We start from the raw sequence: 11,267 nt of genomic DNA on the forward strand, positions 1-11,267 counted from the left end.
AGACTTCGGCGGTATTAACAACTACATGTAAAATCCCATAGCGGATGCTAGCTAAATGCTAACGAGCGCATGCAAACATTTTATATGGTCTCAAACTATTTGCAGGACAGACATGCCAGCTCATAAAGTTATACAAGAAACTAAAAAATGCTACTCACATTTTTCTGCACACACAAAACAAATATTAGACCGAAAGGATCTTGATCCATGATGGAATTCTCTGCAGTTACCAAGATAAGTTTGATTTTGCAAGACGCTAACCACTTCGATAACTAGTTAGTAAGTTAGCAAACAAAATGCAGAACTGCAGAGTATTTAGCATATTTTAGATAGTTAACGTAATAGTTATAACACATCTAGCTGGCAAATATTTTGTTTAGTGTTACTAGATCACCTGGCGCTGCATGCTGCATAACAGTAAGAGTGACTCACGAGTCTCCGGTCTCTCGTCGTTGGACTTTTCTAAACAAACAACGTGACCGGCTCAGCTATTTAAGGGAACTAGGCCTACCGGTAAACTTCATAATGAAAAATAATGTAACCGGTAAAATGAAGAACACGATCTGCTTTATCTCGTAACCTAGTGCACAAGTTGACTGCAGGTATTTACTTAAAAAGTCCAAATAAATGTAATAAAAAACTTTAAAGAAATAGTTGGTATTGAAAATCACACCATGGGTATTTCAAAATACCCCTTGATACCGTATACCACCAACCTTACTGTGCCACTTTAATGTAATGTACAGTATAATGCTGGGAAACCCCCGTCTGGAAATGCCCTCCTTAGCACCTGACTGATTTATAATTTGCTGCTTAAGTATGGGGCTTTTGAAAAAGTCATTGCTAGAGATTTGCTACCTGTTGAATGGGCTGCAATCATATGTGTTGTAATAGATTAGGCTAGGAAAGAAGTTCTATATTTCAACCTGCTACTGATATCTTTACAGATCACAACAGCCAATCAGAAACATTGCAGAGGACCTGGACCCAACTTTCAAGAACAGGAGACAAGGCAAGGAGAGCATCAGAGCGGGACAGACCATTTCTGGTAGGAATAACAACATAACACCTGACCATAATGTGTAGCTTCATATAGAGGTTATGTACAGTTATAGGACCTTCTCTTGTCTTCCTTATAGGCCCATCCTCCTGTCAGTCTCATCCAATCCCCCACTCCGGCTTACATGACTTCATGGAGGAGCCTACGTTCATCCCGCCCACCAAGAGGCAAAGCGCCAAATCAGGACGCGTCAAATCCAAAGAGAAGAAGGAGAACTGTAAGCAGCAGTGATGTCACAGTTAGATATACTGGGCCTGAGCGTACAGGGAACAACACCTCACCCCCCATATCCACTTACACCCCACACACTCCTAACACTACTTAACCTGGTCCCAAGAGGACTATCTCCAGATACTTGTATTATTATTTAGTTGTCCCAACTAGCACTTTAACCAGTTAAGAAATACAATTGGGGATTTTGTATTTGTTGAAATTACTGGTGTAGATAAGACAACCATTTGGATTCATATAACCCAATATAATTATCAAAGGGAATAATTTATAGTTGACCTGCCAATTATCTCTCGTCTTCTGTGTTGATGAGACAAGGTTAATATATATCAGTATATGTTTGATTGTTTGTTACTTTTATTTGTGTTTTATTATTTAGTATTATTAAAGGGATACTTGGGGATTTTGGCAATGAGGCCCTTTATCTACTTCCCCAGTCAGATGAGCTCAGATACCATGTTTATGTCTCTGTGTCCGTTATGAAGGAAGTTGAAGGTAAATTCATGAGCCAATGCTAACTAGTGGTAGGGCAATGACTAAGAGTCTATGGTAGATATCCAGTCATGCTTGCAGATACCCATAGATTTAGCAACTTCCTTCAAACTGCACGCAGAGACAAAAATGGTATCCATGAGTTCATCTGACTCTGGGGAAGTAGATAAAGGGCCTCATTGCCAAAATCCCAATGTATCCCTTTAATGGGAGATCTTACTAACACTCCAATTCAAATGGCTTCAACCATATCTGACAGCGATTACATCCAATCCCTCTTGTCAATATCTGTTTGAAAAATACATTAGGAGGTCTATCAATACTACATCATTACTATCATGTCATTCACACCCCGCTAAAGTGACAAGTTTCCCAAATACTGGGAAATAGTTAGACTTGTCACTTTATGCTAGTACAGTATTTCCCCAGTAAGTCTATGGTAGAATATCGAGTCATATTTTTAATCCCTTTGATCCCCATGCTGTACTGTAGCCGTCCTACATCTAACGCTACATCTTTAGTGTTTACAGTAAGGCCTGTTTGTGAACACTAAACTGTACTGTATGACAAGAGGTCACTGCAAACTCAGTCAACAGAGCATACTGCTGCTATGAGGTAACTAAACCTTCTCCCAGTAACCTGAATTGGACATTGAGTGGTTATGTAAGTTCAACTACCAAAATTCATCCTTCCTCAATGTAGTTTTCCCACCAACTCTCTGCTTCCCATCATTTTGCAGCACTCCAACTGTCATTTGAGTGCATTCAACAGACATTCAACAGACAATCAGAGCTCCGTACTGTACATCTTCGTTCCTTTTGTTTAAACTGCATTTTTTACACATCAATCATACAGTAACTACATATTAGACAGGCACTGCTGGGCTTGTAGTTTGATAGAACTGTTATCTTTATTGCATGATTTAAAAAATTAAGCACACATACAATTGTTGTTTACTTATTTTCTGTGATATATTATTGCCAGTTATTTTGTATGGAAGAGTTGATTCAAACTGGATCGCATTTATTTTGTATTGATTAATAGATTCAGTTGTTTTGTGTTTATAGTGTCTTATGAACACAATCTGCTTTGTTTAGATTTAATCTTGTACATTACTTTTGACATTGGACACAATTTATTTTAAGATTATGGTCCAAATATTTTTTTGTCCTGGCTAAGTTTGCATGTCTGAGCATGAACATTCTTCATTCTGTTCTTCTATTTAAATAGAAATGTTCATATTACTATTGAGACACTGAGATATATACACAGGTATTAGTGCTCTCGTAGGTTTCTCTGAAGTTTTACTGAATAAAATTAACACCCATGAAACCTCAGCAGTAATATTGTATTTTTCCTCTCTCTTAGGGAAAATTACAGTGCCTTGGGAAAGTATTCAGACCCCTTGACTTTTCCCACATTTTGTTAAGTTACAGCCTTATTCTAAAATGGATTACATAATTTTTTTCCCTCAGCAATCTACACACAATACTCCGTAATGACAAAGCGAAAACAGGTTTTTAGAAATTTTTGCAAATGTATATAAAAAAAAAAAAGTTATTTACGGAAGTATTCATTCAGCCCCTTTGCTATGCGACTCTAAGTTGAGCTCCGGTGCATCCTGTTTCTATTGATCATCCTTGAGATGTTTCTACAACTTGATTGGAGTCCACCTGTGGTAAATTCAATTGATTGAACATGATTTGGAAAGGTACACACCTGTCTATATAAGGTCCCACAGTTGACCGTGCATGTCAGAACAAAAATCAAGCCATGAAGTCGAAGGAATTATCCGTAGTGCTACGAGACAGGATGGGGTCGAGGCACAGATCTGGGGAAGAGTACCAAAACAGTTCTGCAGCATTGAAGGTCCCCAAGAACACAGTGGCCTCCATCATTATTAAATGGAAGAAGTTTGGAACCACCAAGACTCTTCCTAGAGCTGGCCACCCAGCCAAACTGAGCAATCGGGGGAGAAGGTCCTTGGTCAGGGAGGTGACCAAGAACCTAATGGTCACTCTGACAGAGCTCCAGAGTTCCTCTGTGGAGATGAGAGAAAAATGTTAGTAGCATTTTTGAGTTTCTTGTATAACTTTATGAGCTGGGATGTCTGTCCTGCAAATAGTTTGTAAGATCATATAAAATGTTCGCATGCGGCCGTTAGCATTTAGCTAGCATCCGCTATGGGATTTTACATGTAGTTGTTAATACCACATACTCCGGGATGGTTGAACCCGATCGAACATCTCTGGAGAGACCTGAAAATAGCTGTGCAGCAATGCTCCCCATCCAACCTGACAGAGCTTGAGAGGATCTGCAGAGAAGAATGGGAGAAACTCCCTAAATACAGGTGTGCCAAGCTTATAGTGTCATACCCAAGAAGACTAGATGCTGTAATCGCTGCCAAGGTGCTTCAACAAAGTACTGAGTAAAGGGTCTGAATACTTATGTAAATGTGATATTTCAGTTTAGATTTTGTATAAATTAGCAAAAATGTCAAACCTGTTTTTGCTTTGCCACTTGGGGTATTGTGTGTAGATATTCAATCAATTATAGAATAAGGCTGTAATGTAACAACGTGGAAAAAGTCAAGGGGTCTGAATACTTTCCGAAGGCACTGTATGCTGACGATAAATATGCTGTAGTAAATTTAGCTGATTATGACTACGTAGTTTTTTGGGGGTTGGGGGTCGTCATCAAGTCATCTTCATGTAGGCTACAATAATTGTGGCACATTCCCTGCCAAGATCTTTTTGATGGTAGGAATACAATAAAAGACAACCCAGTGGTATTTACTAGTTCTTTAATCATATATCAAAACATCAACAATATCACTTATTCAATCAGTGCCATTTTCTTTAATACTGTTATAGGCCCAACCCGTGTGTGGGTTAACATTTTACACCATGTAGGCAATTATGTGAGATGTTCCGTCTCAGGGGGCTATGCCTGTCACACTAGATACAGTTGAAGTCGGAAGTTTACATACACCCTAGCCAAATACATTTAAACTCAGTCTTTCACAATTCCTGACATTTAATCATAGTAAATATTCCCTGTCTTAGGTCAGTTAGGATCACCACTTTATTTTAAGAATGTGAAATGTCAGAATAATAGGAGAGTGATTTATTTCAGCTTTTTATTTTTCATCACATACACTCAATTAGTATTTGGTAGCATTGCCTTTAAATTGTTTAACTTGGGTCAAACGTTTCGGGTAGCCTTCCACAAGCTTCCCACAATAAGTTGGGTGAATTTTGACCCATTCCTCCTGACAGAGCTGGTGTAACTGAGTCAGGTTTGTAGGCCTCCTTGCTCGCACACACTTTTTCAGTTCTGCCCACAAATTTGAGGTCAGGGCTTTGTGATGGCCACTCCAATACCTTGACTTTGTTCTCCTGAAGCCATTTTGCCACAACTTTGGAAGTACGCTTGGGGTCATTGTCCATTTGGAAGACCCATTTGCGACCATACTTTAACTTCCTGACTGATGTCTTGAGATGTTCCTTCAATATATCCACATCATTTTCCTTCCTCATGATGCCATCTATTTTGTGAAGTGCACCAGTCCCTCCTGCAGCAAAGCACCTCCACAGCATGATGCTGCCACCCCTGTGCTTCACGGTTGGGATGGTGTTCTTCGGCTTGTAAGCTACCCCCTTTTTCCTCCAAACATAACAATGGTCATTATGGCCAAACAGTTCTATTTTTGTTTCATCAGACCAGAGGACATTTCTCCAAAAAGTACGATCTTTGTCCCCATGTGGAGTTGCAAACCGTAGTCTGGCTTTTTTATGGCGGTTTTGGAGCAGTGGCTTCTTCCTGGCTGAGCGGCCTTTCAGGTTTTGTCGATATAGAACTTGTTTTACTGGGGATATAGATAATTTTGTATCTGTTTCCTCCAGCATCTTCACAAGGTCCTTTGCTGTTGTTCTGGGATTGATTTGCACTATTCACACCAAAGTACATTCATCTCTAGGAGACAGAACGCGTCTCCTTCCTGAGCGGTATTATGGCTGCGTGGTCCCATGGTGTTTATACTTGCGTACTATTGTTTGCACAGATGAACGTGGAAACCTTCAGGCATTTGGAAATTGCTCCCAAGGATGAACCAGACTTGTGGAGGTCTACAATTATTTTTCTGAGGTCTTGGCTGATTTCTTTTGATTTTCCCATGATGTCAAGCAAAGAGGCACTGAGTTTGAAGGTAGGCCTTGAAACACATCCACAGGTACACCTCCAATTGACTCAAATGATGTCAATTCGCCTATCAGAAGCTTCTAAAGCCATGACATCATTTTCAGGAATTTTCCAAGCTGTTTAAAGGCACAGTCAACTTAGTGTATGTAAACTTCTGACCCACTGGAATTGTGATACAGAGATTAAGTGAAATAATCTGTCTGTAAACAATTGTTGGAAAAATTACTTGTCATCCACAAAGTAGATGTCCTAACCGACTTGCCAAAACTATAGTATGTTAACAAGAAATGTGTGGAGTGGTTGAAAAACGAGTTTTAATGACTCCAACCTAAGTGTATGTAAACTTCCGACTTCAACTGTAAATACAGATATAGTTCAGACACCCATCCTTAGTTACTCTAACTCCAGTGATACGCTACTCCTCTGTATCCTCATGAAAAGTCAAGGTTACATTAGTACAGATCTGACCGATGTTTCTACATGATCCTCTGCATGAGGTGCTCTTACGAAATGTTTTTTCTATTTTTACAGTCTTCCCTCTGTGATTCCTGCACTGAGTAATTCAGCATTCCAACATGATCCCGTGAGCTTTAGTCAGACCAGTCTCATTCTGCGTTCCTTGTGTACATTCCCAGAAGTGATGGTACTACATGATTAATATGACATCAGAATCCCTCGGCTTTCCCAGCTCTGCCTAGCGGAGAGCCCACGGGGAAGTTTCGCGTGTCAGACATTTTATCACGGATCTGTCATCCCATTGACGTGAACAGCACATAGGAGACAATACCTTGTGAAAGCTATTATTTACAATCAGGGCTAAAGGGCTTGAGTTAACATGCATGTCTAAGCAAGCCAAAGAAACACCCACAGACAATGCTTGTGATTGCAAAACTACAGTGGTGAAAGAGTGAACTCTGGTCTTGATGTGATCAAACTAGGTTAAAGAAAGCTCTTTGGAATCCCTTGCAATGCCTATTGTCTACATTATAAATTGCGTGTCAAGTGCAATTCACATTTGTATTCGTTAATTTATGGTTCCCATGACCTTCGATAAGCTTCTGGGTAAAAGGTCAGGGAAACCCCCACGTGAGAGGATTCCCTGACCTTAACCCTTCCCTACTACATTTATAAGGAAAGTCCAGACTCCTCCCTTCCTGGCAGTGTATCATAGAGAATAATATGACGTCATATTGTTTCCCACACATGTCCTTCACTCTTATCCCATTCAATACAAGCAGTACTTTCCCACGGAAAAGCTGCTCCAAGTCCCATACTGTATCACATTGGCACATTCTTATCATGAATCTAATTCCTAACAAAGTGCTGAGAAAAATACCTTATGTCCTTGCTGTAATTCATCTCTTGTGCAATTAAATGTCACATTTTGGGTTACAGTAATGTTAAATAGGGGTATTTACTTCTGCTCAGTAACTGTGGGCAGCTGAGTTTAGCCTTACAGGAAAGACGTGAATATGATATAAGCCAGTGGGAGGCATGTGGGCAGTCACATCTAGCTGTCTGTGGTTTACACTGCTGCTGCTGCAACCCCATATTCACTGTATTACACTAAAACAGGGCATGACTCTGCTCCCTCCCTCGCTCACACAAATGTCAAGTGTAGTATTTCATCACGTTTAGATATATTAACAGGCAACTAAAACGAATAAAACCAGGAAATGTACAAGTATGTAAATAGTTGAACTAATCCAGCAGCAGCCACATGATACAGTAACTGCTAGGGAGTCAACTAATGAATAGGTCATATAATGACAATGTTCTTCCCCCTGAAAACTTCCCCACCACTACTGACATTTGAATATCAGTTTACTGGCTGACATAAATGGTATACTTTCACAAAAAGTTGTTACATAGAGATCTCTCTCAATATTCACATCTTTGAATGTGCGTGTAAGATACAAACAAATACTGGGGTATTAAAGAGATCACAAATGCTCAAAAGTATCTGAACCTCTCAATTCCTTAGTGCCAGCGTGTGGCATGATCAATCAGAGCAAGTCTAACAGTACCAGAATGATGTGTTGGCCAATCACTGGGAAGGCATCAGAGTGCCAGTGAGGTAGTGGCCTGTAGATCAGACCCAGTATAACCCTGCCACTCCCAATCACACAGGCAGTAGCTTGGTCTCAGAGTCCTGGGAGTACAGTGTTTCAGAACTGCTGCCCTGTTCCTGCTGAGGGTGGTGGAAACTGACCTCCATCAGGGTTCTCGGCTCATCTGAGATGGAGAGATAGAGTGGAGATATAGGGGAGAGAGGGAGGAGCAGGGAGAGAGAAGATTGGCTCAACCTCAGATTCAAATATAAACTCAAAGCTGTTGCCACATTTCAGGACTACAGTTTGAAAGCTGACAGAATATTGATACAGTATGATGGGTATGGATGAGTTGTCCCCTGATAATGAGGAGGAACATGATTACCTGTAGGAGGTGTTGGCACAATAAGGGTTGGCTCATTAGGGGTTGTCTTCTTCTCTGGTTTCTTTTTGTTGTTGATGATGATGATGACCAGAAACAAGATGAGGATGATAAAGACCCCACACGAGGCCGTTATAGCCCAAACCAGCCCTGTGCCATCTGGGAGAAAGAGAGGTTGTCATCTTTCTTTCAAACAAGGTGATTTTACAACATCAATTTTGCCATGGTGTTAGATTCACAGGTCTTACCTTCAAGGTCCCTCCGTTTCGTAGGTAAGGTAATCACTTGGGGCATTGAATTGTTGGTAATGCCGCACTTGCTGTCACTAACTGCATCTCCCAAGGCCACAATGTGTTCATGGGGATGGGGACAGCTGGGACAGAGATGGAGAAATAAAGATTCAGGATTGGCTCTCTCCAATATCAGATTACATTGAGTAGCCATGGCGCAGGATTTTAGTTCTGGGTTTCCGAGATTTGCTGCATACGGTAATAATTTGTTGGCAGATTAATGCAATGGCATTAGTACTACATGTAATTCCAATATTGAATCAAACTCAGAGTTTAGGGGGAAATTCAATCAAACCTTGTTCTCCAAGGCTTGCACTTCTCGTGGATTTGGTCACTGAAGGTCCCAACTGGACAATTCTGGCAGGACCCTATGAAGACAGACATGCAGAGGTTTGAGACTTGGTGAACATTTCCCAAGTGTCCTGAGCTTGTGCGTCTTATTAGGCATGCCAGATAACTTGTATGACTTTAGTGTTTGCAGGTACAGTTATGTGTGTCTTACGTGCAGTGGGAAGAGGTTCCTGGCCCTTTCCACACTCCTCGACACAGAAGGAGCAGAGGCCATCACCACATCGGAGCCCTGCCCTACAGTCACACTCTGTGTCCTTGCTTCTTGTACAGGCCTTCTTAAAGATCTGGGCCCCGCCTACACACACACGAAAGTGGAGTAAAATGAATAATTGTTAAACGTTTAACTTATCGAACAATAGACATTTCAGTGCAGGGGTTAATAAATAATGTTTAAAGTTTCAATATCCTGGTGACATACCTACGCACTGAGTACACCTGCGACAGGAGCTTGATGTTGTGTCAGTTGTGTAGGTCTCATTCCTACAGGGAACACACAGCTTTTTCGGGTCTGGACCACAGCGAGTCACCAGACGGTTCCCTACACAAATACACACACAGACAGACAACATTGAACATACTGTATTGAAAGCACATCTGCATCCATAATAACTCAGTCGGGTGATTAACATCACTTTCTCTCCATCAGTAGCAATTGCAGTGGACATGAATATATAAGGTAAATGCTTTTGATAGGAAACTATTTCCAGTCCCCTCCCACATAGAGCTGAGTTTATCCTTGATCTGATCTCTGGTTGATCATTATCCATCCATCCCCCTTTATTGTGGTACTAATAGAAACCACTGAAAATGAACTGGGTCACTGTGGTATAACCACTAAAGAGGAAATAATATTTAATTCACAACCTGGGATACACTAGATTATTCATCCCCATGAAAGACACGGGCTCTATTCAATATGCCTCCCAGAAATTCATTTGTACAGCGTGATTGAAATTTAAAGGCAATGTTCCGGTTAACCGTGCATATGTAGGGTCAGTCGGAAATGTACTTTACATTTCTATCGCAGAATCTGTAACGCTTCAATTTTACAGATTGAATAGAGCCCATCATTTAACCAGATAAAGACTAGAATTTACTTATCAAAATCCAAGCCATATTACATTAATTCTTGATTATTTATCGAGTACAGTTAAAGTTAAACCATATACAGTAGCATAGTTTAGAAACTTACCTGGACGGCAGCTTTCACAGCAGACATTCGGAGAACCAGCAGATGTTCTCCATTGCTCACAGCCTATCGCTATCTCACCAGTGCTACTCAGACAGCCCATTGTGAGCAGAGAGAAACACAGTACGCTGAAGACCAGATGCATCGTCTCTCACAGCCCTCCAAACCAGGTAGATTGATAGCTAAGGGCTATGGATTCCAGATGATAGCAGTGCAAGTGCTACAAAACAATAATAATCCAAATAGAATTGACAATAACAATGGTATTTCATCTACTTGAAAGCACCTTCTTGTTTGAAAGCACCTTCTTGTACTAGTAAACCCAGATGTTACTAACAAACTGCCCTTGCCTTAATACCCTACCGTTGCGTTGAACGGGGCGTGGCTAAATATTTGATTGACGATTTGTGTTGAACCACCTTGCCTCCGTTTTGGCACTCCCCCACCACTGTAAAAAAAAAAAGCTCTAGAAACGCATTTATTAATGTTTACATTCGTTTTTGCCACATTTATTCTATTTAACACACCTAAATGTATACTTTTAAATTATATTATGTGAGCTAAACATACAAGTACAATTTTTACAAATATGTAAAAACATTTTTGTTAAAGTATAATTTTTAAAGATTACTAATGTTACTGTCCCCACTACAACAACTAAATACTTAATTAAGCAACTAGGCCTGAGGGGGTGTGGTATATGGCCAATATACCACAGCTAAAGGGCTTCTTAAACACGACGCAGAGTGCCTGGATAGAGCGTTTTAGATTTAGCGGGTGGGTCTAATCCTGAATGCTGATTGGTTAAAACCGCATTCCAGCCGGTGTCTATTCCACAAATTGTCAACCGCTAAATCTATGGCATTAAAATGCCTATTTACACTGTTCCATCTGACTGCGCAATCCACTGTCTCATCAACCCAGTCAGGCACTTTATAAAAAGCATCTAGACATTATCTCACGTTTCTTTTAGACTAACATTTAGTTTTAAACAGCGGAGATTTGTATAAACCTTGCTGTC

At 40.5% G+C, this 11,267-nt stretch overlaps 2 protein-coding genes across 3 annotated transcripts in view; one reads left to right on the top strand and one right to left on the bottom strand.

Annotated features, from left to right (window-relative positions):
• LOC121538502 (coiled-coil domain-containing protein 50) overlaps nt 1-1,687 on the top strand; it is a 46,392-nt gene extending 44,705 nt beyond the window's left edge. For both annotated transcript variants that reach the window (XM_041846587.2, XM_041846588.2), the window contains exons 11-12: nt 948-1,048; nt 1,140-1,687. In XM_041846587.2, the coding sequence (XP_041702521.1) occupies nt 948-1,048; nt 1,140-1,291 (253 nt within the window). In that variant the 3' untranslated portion in view covers nt 1,292-1,687. The remainder of the gene's footprint in view (nt 1-947; nt 1,049-1,139) is intronic.
• A 4,588-nt stretch (nt 1,688-6,275) lies between these two features.
• LOC121537533 (tumor necrosis factor receptor superfamily member 9-like) lies at nt 6,276-10,596 on the bottom strand. The gene is made up of 7 exons (XM_041845143.2): nt 10,250-10,596; nt 9,476-9,595; nt 9,209-9,352; nt 9,002-9,074; nt 8,665-8,789; nt 8,420-8,575; nt 6,276-8,218 (listed from the first exon to the last, which is right to left on the bottom strand). Exons 1-7 carry the CDS (start codon nt 10,389-10,391, stop codon nt 8,106-8,108), a joined length of 873 nt encoding a protein of 290 aa, XP_041701077.2. The 5' UTR covers nt 10,392-10,596; the 3' UTR covers nt 6,276-8,105.
• Nucleotides 10,597-11,267: the final 671 nt, after the last annotated feature.

The sequence above is a fragment of the Coregonus clupeaformis genome, chromosome 24 (genome assembly GCF_020615455.1).
Source record: "Coregonus clupeaformis isolate EN_2021a chromosome 24, ASM2061545v1, whole genome shotgun sequence".
NCBI lineage: Eukaryota > Metazoa > Chordata > Actinopteri > Salmoniformes > Salmonidae > Coregonus > Coregonus clupeaformis.

Excerpts from the sequence above, each read along its gene's own strand:
- LOC121537533 (XM_041845143.2), bottom strand. The coding sequence starts at position 10,391 with ATGCATCTGGTCTTCAGCGTACTGTGTTTCTCTCTGCTCACAATGGGC. Across the intron at positions 9,596-10,249 it reads CTGTGAAAGCTGCCGTCCAG|GGAACCGTCTGGTGACTCGC; the intron begins GTAAGTTTCTAA and ends GTATTTGTGTAG. Across the intron at positions 8,790-9,001 it reads TGCAAGCCTTGGAGAACAAG|CTGTCCCCATCCCCATGAAC; the intron begins GTTTGATTGAAT and ends TCTCTGTCCCAG.